Below are 21,047 nucleotides of genomic sequence, written 5' to 3'. Positions count from 1 at the left end.
TTTTTATATTATAAAATACATTTTTCCAAAGCAAATGGACTAATTAACATAATAAATGCTAATTAGACTAACAAAACTAGTTAATGAAAAATGCTTTCACCGAAGGCAAAGAAATCCCATCCAATGCCATCACTAAAAAAAATCCGAACCTACCCAAACCCAAATTCAGATAAGGTTACATAGGTATATATATAATCTCAAAACTACGTCGTTCTGGCATCCCTACTTAACAATTTATATCGGTTAAATGGTTAACCGATATAAAATTTCTAACCAGACCGATAAGCATACTGGTATAGAAAATTTAACCGATAAGAATATCGGTATATCGGTTGCGGTTAATATTGGTTTGGTCGAAACTGGTACACGACCGGTAATCGATAACCGGTTAATCTGCCTACCCCTAATTGAAGCTTTCTATGACTTGAAAGCAATAAATTTAAGCAAGAACCGGTTATCCGAAAAGCTCCTGGGGGATATTAGAGTTTTTTTGTTCTAAAATTGGTTGATTTTAGTGAGAACTCCCAGAGTCGCTGCAGAGACTTAGTTCATTTGACTTAGTCAATGTCAAATTGCATTAACCTTTTGGCTATGGATGTTAACCATAATCAGTTGGCACTTGGCAGGCAAGCCAATTCCAACACCCAGCCTTCAAAACTCAGAACATAGGTCACAACAATCTTGCGTAGAAAGGACACCAAAAAAGTCTATCTTTTTAGCATACCCAAATCGTAAAATCTATAATACAATTCAAATCATTCGATTGACAACTGACAAGTAAACTTGATCAGCAAGTTCAGCAACCAAAAGAAGAAAAAACAACATATATCAAAAACAGAGAAAGTGGGTGTCTGATCAGAGAAAGTGGAATACGAATCTGGGCGGTGGGCTGGGTGGTGGACTGGGCAGGGGGTTTAAATCTGGCCGATGGGTGGTGGAGATCGAATCAGGCCGGTGGTATCGACCTGGACGATGGTGGTGGGTCTCTGTCTATGCGATGGCGGCATGTTCCAGTGTCGGCGATGGGCTGGCCAGTGATGTGCGGCCATGGGTTTTAGCTTGAGGTTGAATGGGATTGGTTTTCAGTCGTGAGGATGAGGGATCAGGATCCCCGACAATCTTCCAAAAATTGCCCATCAGTTTTTTCTCAAATCCTAGCCATTCAATGTCATCCAACAACCACAATTTCGCCACATGTCCTAACTAAAATTTATTTTTAAAAAATATATATAAAACAAAATATTAAAATATTAAAGTTAAAAATTAAAAAAAGTAAGATGGCCGACCACCTCAACTAAGCCATGGAGGTGGCGGAAGCCACCCCCATGGCCTTAGGGGGTGGTTCGGCCACCCCCAATGGCCAAAACCCAAAAACTAATTTAATATTTTGGGTTTTGGCAATGGGAGGTGGCCGAACCACCTCCTATGGCCACGGGGTGGCTTCGGCCACCCCTAGGGACTGGTTGGGGGCGGCCGAAGCCACCCCCATCACTTTTCAATACTAATTATTACACTCATTTTTTTCCTCACCAATCATGAACAATGCATTGTAAAGGGCTTGTTGTTTACCAAACAAGGCCTTTATTACTTTTTGAACATTGAGAGCTAAATCGTAAATAGCTAGTAGTTTGGGGGCTAAATTATATTTTTCCCATAAAAATTTTACTTGAGAAATTACTTTTTGGGAAAAATATAAAAAAGCCCTTCAAACTACTAGTCATTTACGTTTTAACCCCATAATATTCAAAAAATGATAAAGTAACCCCTAAACAACCAAATAGTTGCAATTTGGCCATTCTGTTAATCATTACCGTCAAATGGGATGAAAAATTCAAAACTACGTCGTTTTGACAATGTAAAATTACTAAAATACCCTTTTTAAAAAAATTAATTAAAAAAATACCCCCCAAAACGACGTCGTTTTGAGGGGAAGAAAGAAATAATAATAATGAAGAAAATGAAAACAGTGAAATAAGTGGTTCACTTTAATTACATTTTTAATCCAGCTACGGAGCCTGTAGGTGGAGGTGCAAGGCTTGGTGCAGGCGCCAGCGCTGTGGATTCATTGTAGAATTGGTACAACTTGTACCTAACATTACAACTAGGGAAGAGAACTCTTCCCCCTTGCTTTCCACTAGAATATATAGGAAGATGGTTTATAGCTGCCTGAAGACAACTATTGCAGTCGGCGCTGGACAGGTCCGGCGTGCATTGTACAAGGTTGTACAAATTTTGAAACTGGGAAAAATTCACTTCTTAGTCCCAAACTTCTTAACACCGATCGGAAAGTTGGAAGCCTCAGTTGCTAGTTGGGTCATCGTTTTGTTCAATAGCTGGTTGAACCAGTCCTACTCGGTGATGTTTTGTGTGTTCCATATGTGAATTCTAGGCCTTACAGCCACGGTGGAGAAGATAGACTCGTTGGAGTAGCGTACCATGCACTCGTTGTACCAGATAACCGCCATCTTTTCCATTAAACATTTACTGGCGAGCTCCCGAGTTGTGTTGACCACGCATTTTCGGCAGATTTCAGTAGTGACATCTCTGTGGTAGAGGAAGAGACCATAGACGGGGTGGCTGGGCGGCTTGGGGTGGCCGCCCAGCCACCCCCATGGCCTTGGGGTGGCTCGCTGGCCACCCCATAGGCCCTATGCGGTGGCCGGCGAGCCACCCCTAAAGGCCTAAACTTTTAGGGTGTTTTTTTTTTAGTTTTCAAAACGACATAGTTTTTTGGCCCTATGGGGTGGCCGGCGAGCCACCCCTAAAGGCCTAAACTTTTAAGGTCTTTTTTTTGGGTTTTCAAAACGACATAGTTTTTGGTTTTTTTTTTTTTTAAAAAAAAAAAACAACGTCGTTTTTTGGGACATTTTTTAAATTGATTTTTTTTTTCAAAATGGCATTTTAGTAACTTAACCTTGCCAAAACGATGTCGTTGTGCATTTTCCATTCAATTTGACAGTGTTGACTAACGGATTTGCCAAATTGCAACTATTTGGTAGTTTGTAAGGCTACTTTATCACTTTTTGAACATTAAAAAGCTAAAATGAAAATAACTAATAATTTGTGACGCTAAAAAATATATTTCCCTTACTTTTTACCATTTTTTAAAGAGTATTAATAGTCATGCTAAAAAAAAAAAATTAAAAAAAAAATCATGTTGGATTCGGTATGAGTGTTACCTATGATAAAAGATGAGGATCTCCAACTGCCGAAGCTAGATTGGAGGACTAGACGGCCTTTGTAGTCAATGACACCATCGACGGTGTCTAATAGCAGTGAGGGCCTCGATCGTATAGATGGCCATTTCTTCTTTGACAGTAATTGTTAAAGCATATAATGCTCTCAGGGGATCGAGCGCAGGTCGAATGCGATCGATCGTAGGATCGGTCGCAGTACCAGAAGCTCCAGTTGAGAATCAGGGTAATCTGCAATCGATCGCAGGCCTGATGCGATCGAGCGCAGATAGGCGTTCAAAGCAATCTCACAGCTGTAGGAAAGCTGAAACTCAATATGGAAAGATTCTCTATATTCCTTAACCTCCTATGACAGCATGTAAAGTAAGTTTGGGAGTATCAACTGGCTGTAATCAAATCGTTTGTAAAAGGAAAGAAGCTCAAGAATTGAAAGACTTGGAGACCAAGCTAGCCAATGAGAAGATCTCCTTTTCCTTATAGTAAATTGATTTATTACAGATTCTGATTTCAGGGTTAGTTGTGTCTTATGTTAAGTTGTATATATATTATACCAATGTAATTGTAAAAGTCATCAACTTTGAATATACCTTTTACAAAGTTTTTCATGGTATCAGAGCCACACTAAGCTAATGCCAATTCCAAACGCTTTGTTTTCTATTTCCAACGGCCTCAAACACTGAATCCTCATTCACACCACCAAATACCACACTAAACTCCCTTATCAAGCTTGAAGCTGGGAATTATACTAGCTGGGTAACGCAGATACACCCTATTCTGCGCACCTATGATCTTATGGGCATAATCGATGGCTCAGAAAAATGTCCTCCAAAGATGGCTACAAATGATCAAGGAAAGGAGATACTCAATCCATAATACCTTACCTGGAACAAGAAGGATCAATACCTGCTTTGTGTCATAAAAGCCTCTCTTTCAGAAAAGGTATTTGCCACGGTCTATGGTCTCAACACATCGAACTAGGCGTGGACAGCCCTTGCCACTAAGTTTGCCTCAAAATCCAAATCCAGAATTTCAAATCTCAAAAAGCAACTCCAAAGTCTATCACAAGGACCCAAGTCATGTTCAGATTATATGCAATCTGCAAAACTCATTGCAGGTCAACTTGGAGCTGCAGGTAACCCTATCTCTGATGAAGAGTTAATCTCTTCTATCCTTAATGGATTGAATTCCAACTTTACTCACTTTATCACAACCTACACTTTTCACACTAGAGCTAATGAGTTTAGCTATGAAGATTTTCAAGATGAACTAATTAGTCATGAGATGTTGCTGAACCAACACCAAAACCACACTCCAGATCAGTCCACCTTTGCACTCACAGCAAACAGACCCTTCCAACAGTACAGAGGAAGGCCTCCTATGCAATCCAGATTTCCACAGAAAATTTTTTTTCCAAGGAATACTCATGGGTTCTCCACACCAAGATCATCTTTTCAACAATACAATCGTGGGCCTGCACAGTATAATAGAGGACCTCCTCAAGGTCATTCCCCCTTCACCAACCGTGGCTCCACTACACACAATCAAGGGAACTCCTTCAACAAACAACGACCCCAACCCCAAAATCCTCTGTAATAAGGTAGCAACTTTTCTCATGGCTCAAGAGGCCCATGCCAGATTTGTGGTAAGTTAAACCATCTAGCCATGGACTGTTACCATAGGATGGACTATTCCTTTCAAGGTAGAAATCCACCAACACAACTGGCAGCAATGGTTGCCCACACCAATTCTGCCTATGAAGAGCAACAATGGCTGATGGATAGTGGAGCCAACACCCACATTACTAATCAGCTAGAGAACCTACAGATTCAGCAGCCCTTCCAACAAACAGAGGAGGTGGCAGTAGGCAATGGGACTGGTCTACAAATAGAGAACACTGGTTTAACTCTCTTACACTCTCCTACTTCTTCATTTCAACTCAAAAATATACCGCATTGTCCCCAAGCTTCTACTAATCTGATTTCTATACAAAAGTTTTGCCATGACAATTCTTGCTATTTTATCCTAAACTCTTCTCATTATTATATCAAGGACCTGCTGACCCATGCAACACTCTTGGAGGAGAGGAGTGAAAATGGCCTATATCCACTTCAGCTAGGAAGGAATCTTCTCAAAGGCACCAAGACTTTTACAGCTTTGATAGGAATAAGAACCACCACTCTAGTGTGACATTTTAGGTTAGGTCATCGGATTGAATTTGTTTAATTTTAGAGGAGAATTGATTTTCTGCGAGAAGCTTAAACTTAACAAAATTTTCAAACATTTCAGATTTGTTATGTAAGGGGTAAATCCAGGTGAAACGTGAGTAATCATCAACAAAGATAACATGATATTTATAGCCACTAATGGACTGCACTAGAGAGGTCCAAATGTCAGTATGAATGAGCTCTAGAGGTTGAATAGATACATGAGTAGAAGTCATGGCATAGTTCATAGAAAAACTTGCCCGTATACATCTCAACAAAATGGACTTGCAAAATGCAAACTGAGACACATACTTGAAACCGGACTCACACTTCTAGCTCACTCTCACCTGTCCAATAAATACTGGGTTGATGCTTTTCTCACTACTGTCTATATCATTAATAGGTTACCCACTCCTACTTTAGATCACAAGTCACCCTATTCCAAGATTTATCATAGAGAACCTGATTATGAAAGACTTAGGGTGTTTGGTTGTCTTTGATATCCACTTCTTCGACCCTATGGTTTGCACAAGTTAGAGTATAGGTCCAAACCGTGCATTTTCCTAGGATATAACTATTCTGGCTTTAAGTGTTTGGATCCTATCACTAACAAAGCTTATTTGTCTAGACATGTCATATTTGATGAAGATTCTTTCCTTGCCAAGGATCAAGCTACTACACACCTTCCATCCAAGATAAATGCTCAAGGTGAAGCTCATTTCTCTCTCTCTATTCCTTTTTCATTACCTAGTGAATTACCTGTTTGTACTAATCCTAATGCAGCTACCTTCCTTTCTGAGCCCATTTCACCCCCAAGTTCATCACCTAGTTCAGCCCCCACTTCTAGTTCCACACCCCATTCAGCTAACAATCCCATTGCCCCACTTATAGGATCACCACATGTCCTCCCTATAGCATCACCTCATTTACTACCCACCAACTCCATGATAACTAGGTCTAGAACAGGCTCACTACAACCTAAAGCTTTCCCAGACTTTCAGCTCTACCATACTAGTGTCTCTGAATGTGAACCAGGCACCTATAAGCAAGCTACCACTGATTCTAGATGGATGGAAGCAATGCAACAAGAGTATGATGCTTTGATCAAGAATGAAAGATGGACTCTCTGTCCAAGACCTTTCCACCACAATGTAATACAAAACAAATGGGTGTTCAAGATTAAGAGAAAGGCTGATGGCACAGTGGAAAGGTTCAAAGCTAGGCTCGTAGCTAAGAGCTTTGATCAGCAAAGTAGCATAGACTATACAGAGACTTTTAGTCCAGTGATCAAACCTTCAACCATTCGAGTTGTCCTTACCCTTGCTGTACATTTTTACTAGGTCATTCGGCAACTAGATGCCTCAAATGCCTTCTTGCAGGGTCATCTAAGTGAAGATGTTTTCATGGAACAACCCCCAGGGTTTATAGACAAGTCACATCCTGATCAGGTATGCAAACTACACAAGGCCATTTATGGCCTCAAGCAAGCACCCAGAGCTTGGTATACTCGGCTCTCTACCTTTTTTCTTGAGCTAGGCTTTCACAGCTCTCTGGTTGATACATCTTTATTTCTCTATCTTCATGGTCAGATTCAGATTTACATGTTGGTTTATGTGGATGATATTATCATCACAGGCACTCATCCTTATATGATCACTGATATTATTGTTAAACTACAATCTGAATTTCCACTAAAAGACCTTGGTCCTTTGAGTTACTTCCTTGGTATACAGGTTACCAGAGATGCATCTGGTCTACACATCTGTCAGACCAAGTACATCACAGAGTTACTGCACAAGACACAAATGAGTGGAGCCAAACCCTCAAAATCTCCCTGCACCTCTAGATCCAAACTCTCCAGATTAGATGGTGAAACATTGTTTGATCCTACCCCTTATAGACAAGTCGTTGGGGCACTACAGTATTGCACACTTACCATACCAGAAATAGCCTATTCAGTCAACCAATTTTGTCAACATATGCATGCATCATCATCCACTCACTGGACTGCTGCCAAACGAGTACTGCGATATCTCCAAGGCACACCTGATCATGGACTTTACTACATCAAGGGCAATCTCCAACTTAATGCTTTTTGTGACTTTGATTGGGCAGGAGGTCCGGATGATCGCCGATCTACCACAGGGTTTGCTGTATTCTTGGGAGAATGTCTAATAGCCTGGAGTGCCAAGAAGCAAGCAGTAGTCTCAAGGTCAAGCACTGAAGCTGAATACCGCTCACTTTCCATCACCGCTGCATAATTGTTTTAGATACGAATGTTGTTCAAAGAACTCAGAATTTGTCTTACAGTACCTTTAGTCTTGTGGTGTGGTAATATTGGAGCATTAGCCTTGGCATCCAATCCTGTGTTCCATGCTCGAACTAAACACATTGAGGTAGATTATGACTTTGTTAGAGAGAAGGTCCTCAATAGTGATATCTTGATTAAGTTCATCTCCACACATGATCAAATTGCTGATATTTTTAATAAAGGTTTGCCCTCAGCGCGTTTCCTCAGTCTTAAGAACAAGTTTTTGGTGGTTTCTCCCCCCATCAACTTGCGGGGGGGGGGGGGGTGTTAAGGCATGTAATGCTCTCAGGGGATCGAGCACAGGTCGAGTGCGATCGATCGCAGTACCAGAAGCTTCAGTTGAGAATCAGGGTAATCTGCGATCGATCGCAGGATTGGTCGCAGTACCAGAAGCTCCAGTTGAGAATCAGGGTAATCTGCGATCGATCGCAGGCCTGATGCGATCGAGCGCAGATAGGCGTTCAAAGCAATCTCACAGTTATAGGAAAGCTGAAACTCAATATGGAAAGATTCTCTATATTCCTCAACCTCCTATGACAGCATGTAAAGTAGGTTTGAGAGTATCAATTGGCTATAATCAAATCATTTGTAAAAGGAAAGAAGCTCAAGAATTGAAAGACTTGGAGACCAAGCTAGCCAATGAGAAGATCTCCTTTTCCTTGTAGTAGATTGATTTATTGCAGATTCTGATTTTAGGGTTAGCTGTGTCTTATGTCAAGTTGTATATATATTACACCAATATAATTGTAAAAGTCATCAACTTTGAATATACCTTTTACGAAGTTTTTCAAACACCAACCATACGCCGCAAGTAAGGTAATTAAATATATTTCGTACACAACTCTTTTTTCCCTGTTTTGTTATTACGTTTGATCGAGCTGATTGACAAGGTTGAATTATTGCCCCCTTCGACGAAAAAATGATTGAAATAATATCATTATACTTTTTGTAATAATTTTCTTCTCTCCTACCACCAAACACGAGACTACAAAACCTTACAACGCTGTTGTACTAATAATGCTATTATATTGTAACGAAGACTCTCTACTTTTTTTCTTTTTTTTTTTTTTTAAAAAAAAATACAATAAATTTCCTCTGTTTGGATATCAATCACATTGACATTGCTATACTTTCAGAAAACGCATTCATGGAAAAAGAGAAGATGAATAAACGAAGAGAAGCTCTTAGAAAAAAAATATAAAAAATGGGGTTGAGAGAATAATATGTAATATTCATCTTGTATTAAGTATAGCAGCTTTCATTTTTTTTGAAGATTTTTTTAACATATCATTGAAATCATTCTAACATGGTTTCTAAACTATTATAACAATGCACTTACAACAAGGGAATTTGTATTCACCTTGTACTTTGCCTATTATAAATGTAAGATCTTGCAAAATACAAGTATGCAACGAATGCAACTACACTGATTCCAGCAAGCACCAAATAAAAATAGTCAAGATGTGCCTTGTTCAGATTATCAGCAAACCAACTATTTTGGCCATCCTTGCTAGTTGCTTCCTCAATTATGGAAACAAGAAAGCTGCTTAAAAAACTCCCAACACCAATAGTACAGAGATAGAGGGCGATACCCACACTCCTCAGTTCAACTGGGACCTGATCATAGAAGAATTCTTGTTGACCAACCAAGGTGAAAGCATTAGCAATTCCACACAAAACATATTGAGGAACTAACCACCAAATACTCATTGGAATGGTCACATCCGGCATGTCAACCAGCCCATACTCTTGTGCTGTTTTGAGCCTTTTCATCTCAATTAGAGCTGCAACAACCATGCTGATGATAGATATAACCATCCCAGTTCCAATTCTCTGCAACATCGTGATGCCATTAGGCTTCCTGGTGAAAGCTCTTGTTATAGGAACAAACATGCAATCATATACTGGAATGAAGAGTACAATGGTTAGTTCAATAAAGCATTGTAGTGCAGCAGCTGGTATGTCAAAGTCCGAGAAAATTGTTCTGTCCATGGTAGCCCCTTGTTTTGTAAAGAAAGTTGAGGTTTGTGCATACACAATGCTGTATCCCAAACTCGTTGCCCAAATTGGAACAAGCCTAAGAGCTGCCTTTGCTTCTTCAACCTCATTGACGGTACAAACCTCGCCTTCTTCTTTTGAAGCATCTGAAGACAGCAAGGCGTTGTTGAGGAACCTGCAACATGCATAGAGGATCAAAATCGCTCTACAACTGGAGTTTATATCCCCGTTTGATTAAATAGTTATCTTACTTGAATTGTTGGGAGCTATTATGGTGCGGGAGGGCTCTACAAACTTCCTCCCCTTCAGTAGCTACAGTGGAAGGGGTGGTCCGCCAGTTGTTCTTCAGTGCGGCAACAAAAACACGACCAATTCTCACAAATGCGCTTTTCTCCTTCCCTTTCTCACTATACCGATAAGTCCTAGTGCCAATCAAAAAGACGCCCAAAGCAAAGATCATCACAATACAGGGTATTCCAAATCCTAGGCCCCAGCTAAGGTTGTCTTGTATATAGCTCATTATCGCTGTTGTTACTGCGGCACCCGCACATACACCAAAGAACCACCAATTGAAGAATGAGCTTTTGGCTCTGCACTCGTCTGGATCTTGCCCATCAAACTGATCCGCCCCAAAAGCCTGAACACAAGGCTTGAACCCCCCCTGCCCAACAGCTACTATATACAGAGATGCAAAGAATAAGATTTCTTGGAGCTGATTTGAAGAACCCAGTACGATTTTGGTGTCTAAGTTGTCAGAAGAAGTGCTTAGAGAAGGAAGCATAGCCGACAGAGTCAACAACCCCAGTCCCTGTTTTTCAATTCAAAGATAGATTAGCAGAGAAATTTTCAATTTTCTTGTATAGCAGCAACTTAATTGAGAGAGAGAGAGAGAGAGAGAGGGGTGAACATTACGAGGATGTAGATGAGAGAAGCAATGACAATAGTGCGGTAGCGGCCCAGAAATGAATCGGCCACAAACGAACCCAAAAGAGGAAGCAGCGCCGCCGTGCCGATCCACACGTTGACGTTCTCGGCCGCTGTGGCCGTTGACTGCCCCAGCGGCCCCGTCAAATATGTTATAAGGTTGCAGCTGATCCCATTAAACGCAAACCGCTCCGCCACTTCCACACCTATGACAATCAAAAGTAGTAAAATTTTCATTCCCCATTTACATATGCTCATGCATGCATGGGGCCGGTGGGCCTGTTGTTAACTTACCGATGATGAAAGATGCGGACCTCCAACCGCTAGTGTTTGATCGGAGGACCGGACGGCCTTTGTAGTCGACGACACCACCGACGGTGTCCAATAGCAGTGGTGTTTCGACGGTGGCCATTTTGCTTTCGAGAATTTAATTTGTTGGTCGCTTCGTAGGCGAGTACCGTGAGTTCTTCTCTACAACAACAATTTAATAAAAAAAGAAACAAATTGAGTACATCCCGCCGATCCCGGGATGGCTGCTCGTGGGCAATTCAGTAGAATTAACCATTTGTGTTCGCCGATTTATATAAAATTATATAAGTTAATTTAATTTCATCTATTTAATTAAATTGACATTGACAAGACCTCTTCAATTATAGCTCACTATTTGTGTTTGGTGGATATTGAAATTTTTTTCTTTGAAACAGTCGATATTGAAAAGTATTAACCTTAAATAACGACCGATAGGTTTGAATAGTATTAAAGCATAGAGATAAAATTATATAGGTCAATTTTTATATGACATATTTAATTAGATATGTTAGACTATTTATTTATAATTCATAATTTTATATTAAATTTGTGAAGCGTGTCAAACAAATCCAAATTTGTTGCCCGAGCACTTGCAATCAGGCATAAAAATGCTGCCAATTCCGATCGTGAATTGACAATTCTAATTTTGGGTTAAAGTCCTTTGAATTACTAGTTATTTTCATTAAAAAAAAAAAAAAAAAAAAGTCTCATGAACCAATAAGTTTGTCACTTAGACACACTTGTGAGTTGTGACAAAAAGGCCACTCCGTTAATAATTAAAGTGAATAGAAAAATCAAATTTGACTAAAATCTTCGAAAATACCCTCACTTTTACAATTGAAAAACTAAATTTATCATTTATAATTATTAATCCGTAAAAAAAAAAAAAAACTAAGTAACTAACCATAGAAAAAAATAAAAAATAAAAACAAAAAGTCTATCAATACTAAATAACAGGAAATCTTCAGTTTTTTATTTTTAATGTCAGTTTTATAAAGTACAAATCTGATTTTTAATGGTTATTTCGAAAGATTTTGGTTAAATTTATTATTTCATCCTTTTAAACGGTCAATCCCTATGCAATAGCCTTTTTAACACAAAGTATTAACATTGTGTCCATTTTTATTAAATATTGCGATCATTTTTTTTCCCCTTATAATTTCCCTTCTTCAAAGCATGAGTTTTTTTTTTTTTTTCCTCTGTATACTTACTGATTCGACTTGTGATATTACTATATTAGGACAATGAATAATAGCACGTTGTCCCCAAGAGGTAGTTCAATCGGCTGGGACCACACTTAATGAAGTGGAGGTCGCTAGTTCGAATCCTCATCCCCCTTCTTGTGCGGACATGTCAAAAAAAAAAAAAAAAAAATAGCACGTTATATATATATATATATATATATATATATATATTTCTTTAAATAATCTTGAATTATGATATTATTTTGGGATTAGGCCCTACTCCTGTCCAACTTATGTACCAAATAAGTGAGCTCTTATTATCGTACAAAAACAAAATATATGAGCTCTTATTAGTCTAATAAGAGTTTTGGATTTTTAATGAAAACAATTAGGCTAAACTTGCTAAAATTCACTATTATTAAAAGCATCTTGGAGATCAATGATATAAGCTATATGTTCAAAATGATCAACATCACAACCAATTATCGATTGATATGCAATATAATTGATTAGTCACGCCACTCCTCATTAGGAAACGAGGCCAATTTCATTTGTGTTATTTATTCTTTTTTACCCTCTTTATTTCATCATCTGACTTATTCTTACATGATTTCGTAGTAGAGTTTTTTCATGTTATCATTTGCAACAGTGCACTTATAGCAAGAGACTTTGTAATCAGCTTGTACTTCGCCTATTATAAATGTAATTTAGGAAATATAATTTGTGTTTGCGTGTTAAGTTTGCAGTGTTAAAATATATGATCAAATTTGATTGTATTCAAATCTAATTGTAATTGATTTTAGATTCAATTTTAATCTCTTCCTACCTTTAGGTAATTAGATTTGTTTGTATTCAAATCAAATCTGATCATATATTCTAACACACGAGTCGTATCAAAGATTGTTGGCCCTAAATATTGCGTATCGAGTTTTAGTCGTATAAACGCATATATATATATATATATATATATATATAAAAAAAAACAACAATGCAGGCTGTTTAGGCTTTTAGCTCGAAGACCATCATATGGTGCAGAGTAGCCAAGATATTCTCATGGTATTCAACCAGAATGTATTCAACTTGGTGTACAAGTAATCCATGAAGGGAGCCATTATCAAAATGATTACATACGATTAATTAAGAAAAGTACAATAATCACACTTCTCGAATGGAAATAGAAGGAATCGGTGTTCTATGAGTTTTTTTTTAAAAAAATGCACAAATTCTAATTTCAGATTCAAGTAGAAAATGTGGAAGGCTTTTTTTTTTTTTTAATCTCTAAGTTACTATCTCAATCAATGTTACTGCAGCAAAGACGAGAAAAAGAACACCTCCAATGTAGGCAATGGCCTGCACAGGGAACAAAGGATTAGGATGATTTATTGTATGCAAAAGACAAAGTTTTTCTTCAAATCGGGCTAGAAGAAATTCTTCGAACTCAGTCTCTTAATCTAACATGTGATCAAAATACATGTGAGAAAGCAAAGAAAGGTGTTTCCTTAGAGTACAAGTAGCTTCTAAAAGAAAGATTATAGTTATGGTTGTTAACGCATTTGAATAATCATTTTGTATTTTTGGTTTGAAAAAAGTGTTTTTATGCGACATAAAGGTGAGAATTGTTTTTAGGGTTGGGTTCCACATTTGAAAAAAATGTTTCCTATAAAGTACACTTACTTATTTTGAGAAACCCAAACAAATGTAGAGCATTACTTTTAAAAATTAAAAAAAGAAAAAAAAGAAAATTAAAGTGATTGTGTAGCCACCCTCAGTGGAGAAGAGAGGTGGCCACATGATCACCCTTGGCCTGTTGTGGTAGCTGTGCGGCCACCCCAACCAGATATGGGTGGCTGTGCGGCTACCCATCCTCCACTTAGGGTAGCCACACAACCACTATATATATATATATTAAGCACCCGTTTTGTTAAAATATTCATACAACAAGGTAAGAATATAGCTTTATTACAAGTGTTGTATTTTGAGAAGTGTTTTATGTAGTTTGTTAATATATTTGAAAAGAGTGAAAAATTCAAACTGAATACAGATAGTTTGACAAATAGCCTATTCTTCCCCCATTAAGACATAATAGTCTCAATTAAAGTAAGTAGTGGGGTCAGAAGGGTAGAAGATGTCGGATGCGTGTTAGTAGTTGCAACTGGGAAGTCTCAAGGGGAGAATTTATCTGCTTGAATGAACATGTTGGTCCACCATGTGTTCCCTTTTAAGGCACATATACACACCATGATGCTGCTGACTCATCTGTAGCAGCTATATATCTAAATTTGATAGTTACATTGATGGGCTACACGTCTGTCAGCAAAGGAAGAAATCCAATGGCTGGATTCCTTATGGTTGTAGTTGGTCTGTCATCTATTAAAGAAGTGTTCTACACTTCTACTGACTAGATTCTGTACGATGGTCCTAATGTGTTTCCAACAGAATAAACTCTAAAATTATTTGAGAGTTATTAGGATTTCTTAATTTTATATATATATATATATATATATATATATATATAGAATAAAACTTAATGGCTATGCTTAGCAAGAACAATATCATAGAGAATGTCTAAGAGTTGATGAAAGAAGGCTGAAAGCTTAAACATACCTTCTCTGACAAAAATGTCCCCAGTATTGAACCTCCCAAAACAGCAATCTGCATGCAAAAGAATTTTTCAAATAAAGTAGGTCCACATATTTATATTTGAACATTTGAAAAGGAAAGGGGGAAAAGTTCATCTAATTAGGTAAAGGCAACAGGGTTTATTCAGTGTTCTATTATAGTCGATGTCTCTTCCCTGAGGGGCAGTTTTGTTGAGGTTTGGATTGTGCTTTTTTGGGGTGTCTTCTGGTGGTTTTTGTGGGTTTTAAGGGTGGGGGTGGGGGTTTTCGTTTTGGCTGGTGCTGTGGACTTGTGTGGGTCTTTTTGGCTGGGTTTTTTGGTTCTTTTTGTTTCTTCTTTCTAAGTGTTCCTTTTGAATACTTTCTGTGTACTTAGGAGCGTCTTATGCCTTTAATGATATTTGTTGATTAATTATATATATAAAAAGGACAAAAATTCGCAAAACCTTGAATTTACAGCCTCTGATCTCAGGGTTTTAGGTCATAAAACATGTTCAATAATAAAAGAGAGTTCCCAAATAGAGAGCAACTTGAAAATTTAATATAGACTGCAAAGTTACAGCTAACTTCTAATTTGTACACTTGCACTACTGCTGAGTGCTAAATCATTATCATTGCTCTAAAGAAAGGCCTGTATTCCTTTCAAAAAAAAAAGAGTTACCAGAGTTGCGACGCCATGACCGGCTAGTGCTCCCCCGATGACTCCAAGGGGCGAAGATGCAGCAGCAAGTGCTGCATAAGAGAAAATTTGAGTAAGTACAAAAGACTACGAGAAAAAAATTGCATCAGGACAAAAAGTGGAACCCTTGTCTCAAGTACCATTGGTGCAAGGTAAATTCACTAGAAATTTAAAAAAAAAAAAAAAAAATTAATCCAAATCTATATATATTTTTTTTAATCATCAAAACCAAGCAATTTGAAGCAGCTAGATAGATATGTCAGACAGACTATAGATGGACAATTTTAATAAGAAGGAAAACATAGAGAGAAAATTAAAATAATATTAAAATGCAAGAACACAAACACTACTAAAATTGTATTTTATTACTGCATCACATTTCAAAGAGTTCACTTTGTTTTTCAACATATTCTGAACAAGTCCATCCCATATTATGAATATAATTCATTTATTAAAATTTCAGGTTCTAACAAGTGACGTTCATCATCTTTATGTATGAGATTCACCTTCCAAGATTTAGGATATCACAATAGATATTTCCCATCTTTCTTGGTAACCTGATCTCGTATTTTTTCAAAAGTTCATTTTTGTTTCATAACAATTACAATCGAAATAGTAAGTTTCTTTTTTAAATGAATCTGAAATTGGGTACAAAATAAAAGTGTTATATGGTTTCAAAAGTGCCAGCTTCAGTGTTGTTACCAAAACAAAATCATCTTTAATCTGCATATCCTAAGTTTGGTCATCCACCTGGGCAGAGATTTGTCTAGAAAGGATGCTTTCTTATGAAATAAAAGTCCTTCACAAATGTGTATTGTTAGTGTAAAATATGATAACTACAGGTTTTTTGCTTTGCACTCACCTATTGTGGAGAAAAATGATTTGTCACCCCATTCAGCAACAAAAACTAAGAAGAAGGTGCTAATAACGGTACTAGCGGCAGATAATATCCCAGCACCATTTCCTGAAAATTTTGAAACTGCTAACTCGGCCTGGTTCAAAGGAAAAGCTGACATTTAGTTGAATTAACTCTGATCATGACATAAATATCACAAAGCATTTTTAGAAAAAGAAGAAAATGAAAGAAAGCCAAAATTAGTGCTTATTAAAAAATTTACCTCCTTTTGTTCATCTTCTGCTTTTAGACTATCATTTGAGGTGGCATCAAGCAAGGTTGAAACCCCAAAATATACCTATATGAATTTCTATTAGCAGACTGGCACAGCTTAATTCATCTAAGAATGGAGTTTTTAGAGTTTTAATGGTTGTTACATCATCCACATTACATACAATGTTTTTCTATGAACATGGTATAATTCTTCCTTTCCAGCTACAAATTAAAAGGAGACGAAAAAGAAATTTACCAAAAGGAAAACTGCGGCGATGTCATCAATGGGCAAATCGGTTTCACCAAACCTGTATACTTGACAAGTTAAAAATACCATTTTCAACTGAAAATTCATATTTGGAAGATCCAAGTAACATTTTAGTAGGAAGTCTAGAATCCTCCAAGAAACCAAGAATACTTTTCCATAAATATACCAGCACAGAAAAACATAGAGGGCAAATCTCCCCAGAATAAAAACCAGCATTGTGCAATAGATTATACTAGTCAGGCAAGTTCCAGCCACATATCAATGAGTTCTATAAAGCATGAGAATCCAGTCAGTTCAAATCTTCTGAATTATTAAAAGAGATATAGCTAGTTTTGAAAAGTTTCATGTATAGATGGTCGAAATTATTTGATTGCTTAAATTTTAGATTGTACATGTCTAATGCGAAAAAAATTTTAAAAAATAAGAAAAATGAACAGTGTTTGTGATATAGAATAATGTCTGCTGCACTTAATAGCATGTCATTTATAGAATATCAATCACCAGGCTCCCAATATTTAAATTTCATACACCAAGTTCCCACCTTGAACTAGGATTTCAGGGAAATACCTGAATGGTAGGATTTCATCAATGTAGTGAAAAGTTCGTCCAAGACCAACAGATATGATGGTCATTGCCCTGCCCATGATAAACAGGCACCTCAATGATTTTAAAGCATTGGAAAAATGCACAATAACTAGTCCTGGATAGTGAAACCAGTTATTAGATGTTGACAAGATATTATAAAGATACAAAATTTAAAATGCTTGGTCATAGAAAGAGAAATCACTGCTACATTTGATGTGATTAGAAATCCTGCTACATTTGATGTGATTAGAAATCAGTGCTACATTTGATGTGATTAGTTAACTGTTGTCTTGCTATTTGCCAAGGTAGAGGAAGATGCTTACCCATATTTACTAACATGAGTTGCCCAATTGTCTTAACACATATAACTTAAAAACTACTAAATCCTGGACAACAGATACTCACAAAAAAGTATCACTACACAAAAAGTTATGTTTTTAAATGGTAAATTACACAAAAATAGTGGGTCTCAAACATATGACCAACAGATATGATGGTCATTGCACTGCCCATGATAAACAGGCACCTCAATGATTTTAAAGAATTGGAAAAATGCACAATAACTAGTCCTGGATAGTGAAATCAGTTATTAGATGTTGACAAGATATTATGAAGATACAAAATTTAAAATGCTTGGTCATAGAAAGAGAAATCACTGCTACATTTGATGTGATTAGAAATCAGTGCTACATTTGATGTGATTAGTTAACTGTTGTCTTGCTATTTGCCAAGGTAGAGGAAGATGCTTACCCATATTTACTAACATGAGTTGTCCAATTGTCTTAACACATATAACTTAAAAACTACTAAATCCTGGATAACAGATACTCACAAAAAAGTATCACTACACAAAAAAGTTAAGTTTTTAAATGGTAAATTACACACAAAAATAGGGGGTCTCAAACACATGATCTCACTTTCCACCTTGCTCTTACTAGGGGGGAAAGTGCCATTCAAGTTAGATCTCATTGGCCAAAAAAAAAACTAAAAAGAGAGTGTACAATGCAAAGAACATCTAAATCACCATGAATACATAGAATATAACTTACGCAAGTGCACCAAAAGTTCCGGTAAAAACAACAGCAGCAGAGTTCCTAGCTGCTAGAAGCGCCTGCACAGAACATTAAAAATTCAAATTAGGCAGGGCCATAATATTCTATCTTTGATGTAAAGCTAAAGAATATACACAGTAATGACAAAGAAAAAGATAGGTCCTTGAAACGTTATTGATCTTTTTTATGTTTATTACTTCTTGTTTACTTCCAAGTAAGCTGGGACCAAAAATAAATACTAACAAAATTAGATGCGTTACTGTTTCTTGTGAGACAGTATCTCAGTTGATCACCTGTGCCCAATAGTATTCATAAGAAGTAAATGGGAAGTGTACATCTTGGAAACAATTCAGTCTTACCGCAATAAAAAAGGTCTTGTCCCCTAGTTCTGAGAAAAAGATCAGCAAGAATGCCTGCACCCGAAATGCATTGATAGTTTAGTTGTTGGAAACACACTTTTCTCATATGCATGTTAAATCACCACTTATCCCAAAAGCTTAAGCTTATAGGAAATAATTAATTTAATCATTTCATTAATATTCTAACAATGCTAACTAAATTTTGGCCACATTAGATAATGTAGGAAAGTTTATCGAAACAATTACCAACAGACCTAAAACTTTTAAGTTCAGCAACACAGATATGAGTTCTAAATGTTTAACAGAGAGTTTCAAGTTCCATCATGATCTCCAAATTAAGAAAACATTCCAATTACAATTTATGCTTCACTTACAATAAGAAAACCAGTTTGTACAAGTTACAGGGAGATTTTCCTAACTGAAGCAAAACCTGTGCTAATATCACCAAGGTCCCCTAAATAAGGGATTGACTGCAGCCCACTAGCAATGTCTGAAACAGCAAGTGCTGGTTGAGAGCCTTGAAGTGTGAGAAACCCAAACGCCAGCAAAAACTTCATAATACCACCGAATGAATCATTAGAAGCAAGTATATCAGTAGCTATGTGACACTCTCTTCTTGAATTATTCTTTGCAAGTGATTCGTACAAATCACAACAATCATCCATCACTGGCTTTGATTCTGTATTCACTTTATAGGCTCTATAGTTAAGACATCTTAATACCTGAGTCAAAATGTAAAATTTCCAGTTAACATACACAACAAGAAACCAAAGGCTGAAGATTATCCAATCAATGCTTGCAACCAGAAAAACAAGACTGAGACATGTCAATAGTGTCACTTCCAATGAACATATAAAAGGAAAAAAAGTCAGCCTCAAATGATAGAATATCAAGATACCCAACTTTTAACTATCAGAGAGAATGTTGACATACAATTTTTTCTAAGGAAAAAAAAAATTAAATAAGAGAAACACCACAAAGATAAGTACATGCATTTAAGCCTTAGAAAAAAAAAATAGCATGTCATTTTCCATCAATGGTTCCCACATGATGGTAAGTTCATTACAGTTTGTGCTTATTGAGCAGTTTCTAGACTTAGCAAGTCTACTGTCTACCACATAACAATCAATTAGCCAATCCAAACAATAATGAAGAGTGAAAACAACCTTTTCATTCTCCCATTCAGTGAAGAAATTTATTTGTACCTTGTATTGTACCCAAAAGAAAGTAAAATAAGAATCTTCCAAATTTTTCTAAACTGAAAAGCAACGTATAGCAAATAGAGAAAAATTACAAGGCCATCTGAAGTTCTGGTTGTTCTTTGTAAAAAGTATCCAGTGTTTGCAGAACATCTGCTTGAATACCTGCAAGAGAAAGTTAAAAGTTTCTTTCAGCAGCAAAAATGCTTTCTTTTATTTACATTCTTCTCTTCATAGTCTCAAGGAGTGCATACTAGGGGGCTAATTGCTTTGAAAATCTACAATACGTTCTCAAGCTTCTTGCTTGAAGTAAAGGGTGCGAGAAACTGACATGGGAATTCACAAATCATAGTTACCTCGAGAAAATGAGACTTGGGTCTGGTCGAGAAGGCTTGGAATTCTGCTTCTTCGGGCGTGAACTCAAAGAAAACAAGAAACAACGGGTGAATGGCCTGCGATGTCTAGCATATGAAGGCAGTGACTTTGCCCCCAACACGCTCTCTGAGAGCGTAATGCTTCGCATTCTCTGTGTGTGTCGTCTCTGTCTCTGTGTCTGCGTGCGTGAAGTCTGGGCCTTTGGTTGCTGCCCTTTCGAAATGATAAAGTCGGAAAGGAAGATAAGTTATCTGGGTGTCGCGCCAATATCGCCTATTACATGGATCAGGATCTCCTCGAATTAGAGAGGAATTCGAGGGGCCTCGAAATCTTAATCTGGACCGTTGATTTTCATCCGATGGTCCAGATTAGTCTACTAATAAAAAATTATTAAAATAGTATTTATATTTAAAAATAAAATAAAAAAAATGCTTTCCCTTTCACTTCGATCTTCTCTTTCTTCTGCATGCTCTTCTCAGATGTCTGGTGAATCCGTAAAGGTATGGGTTTTTTGCGATTATGTTAAAGAGAGAAGGAAGAGACCGCGGCATGCCATGGACGAAGAGGAGTAGAATTCTCTTCCGTTCATAATAAATTCAAGAATATTCAATTTATGGTTAAAAATTTTATAACTACAAATAAAATACATATCACACTAATAAAAATAATAATAAAATATT

General features: G+C 37.1%; 2 protein-coding genes and 1 pseudogene across 3 annotated transcripts; all 3 read right to left on the bottom strand.

Annotated features, from left to right (window-relative positions):
- Positions 1-1,989: 1,989 nt before the first annotated feature.
- On the bottom strand, positions 1,990-4,808 carry LOC148583547 (cysteine-rich receptor-like protein kinase 25 pseudogene; annotated as a pseudogene).
- Positions 4,809-9,065: 4,257 nt separating this feature from the next.
- On the bottom strand, positions 9,066-11,094 carry LOC132189451 (protein NRT1/ PTR FAMILY 5.10-like). The gene is made up of 4 exons (XM_059604189.2): positions 10,926-11,094; positions 10,620-10,837; positions 9,959-10,515; positions 9,066-9,882 (listed from the first exon to the last, which is right to left on the bottom strand). Exons 1-4 carry the CDS (start codon positions 11,041-11,043, stop codon positions 9,066-9,068), a joined length of 1,710 nt encoding a protein of 569 aa, XP_059460172.1. The 5' UTR covers positions 11,044-11,094.
- Positions 11,095-13,161: 2,067 nt separating this feature from the next.
- Positions 13,162-20,631, bottom strand: LOC132189232 (GDT1-like protein 1, chloroplastic). Of its 2 annotated transcripts, XM_088510533.1 has the most exons (13): positions 20,349-20,631; positions 20,088-20,157; positions 19,960-19,998; positions 19,213-19,515; positions 18,794-18,847; positions 18,432-18,493; positions 17,365-17,433; positions 16,786-16,837; positions 16,540-16,614; positions 16,284-16,413; positions 15,404-15,474; positions 14,729-14,776; positions 13,162-13,474 (listed from the first exon to the last, which is right to left on the bottom strand). In XM_088510533.1, exons 1-13 carry the CDS (start codon positions 20,513-20,515, stop codon positions 13,403-13,405), a joined length of 1,212 nt encoding a protein of 403 aa, XP_088366659.1. In that variant the 5' UTR covers positions 20,516-20,631; the 3' UTR covers positions 13,162-13,402. The 2 variants fall into 2 exon arrangements, with proteins under 2 accessions (XP_088366659.1, XP_088366660.1); XM_088510534.1 differs by lacking the exon at positions 19,960-19,998 and having other exon boundaries at positions 20,349-20,630.
- Between the last annotated feature and the right edge of the window lie 416 nt (positions 20,632-21,047).

The sequence above is a fragment of the Corylus avellana genome, chromosome 9 (assembly GCF_965113065.1).
Source record: "Corylus avellana chromosome 9, dhCorAvel1.hap1.2, whole genome shotgun sequence".
In the NCBI taxonomy this organism is placed as follows: domain Eukaryota; kingdom Viridiplantae; phylum Streptophyta; class Magnoliopsida; order Fagales; family Betulaceae; genus Corylus; species Corylus avellana.
The sequence above is the reverse complement of the archived record's forward strand: the minus strand, read 5'-3'. Positions and strand labels throughout refer to the sequence as shown.

Coding starts and splice junctions, on each gene's coding strand:
- LOC132189451 (XM_059604189.2), bottom strand. CDS start 11,043: ATGGCCACCGTCGAAACACCACTGCTATTGGACACCGTCGGTGGTGTC. Junction 10,838..10,925: donor GTCCGCATCTTTCATCATCG/GTAAGTTAACAA, acceptor TGATTGTCATAG/GTGTGGAAGTGGCGGAGCGG. Junction 10,516..10,619: donor CTTCTCTCATCTACATCCTC/GTAATGTTCACC, acceptor ATTGAAAAACAG/GGACTGGGGTTGTTGACTCT.
- LOC132189232 (XM_088510533.1), bottom strand. CDS start 20,515: ATGCGAAGCATTACGCTCTCAGAGAGCGTGTTGGGGGCAAAGTCACTG. Junction 20,158..20,348: donor CCAAGTCTCATTTTCTCGAG/GTAACTATGATT, acceptor TTTCTCTTGCAG/GTATTCAAGCAGATGTTCTG. Junction 16,414..16,539: donor CAGAAGATGAACAAAAGGAG/GTAAATTTTTTA, acceptor CCTTTGAACCAG/GCCGAGTTAGCAGTTTCAAA.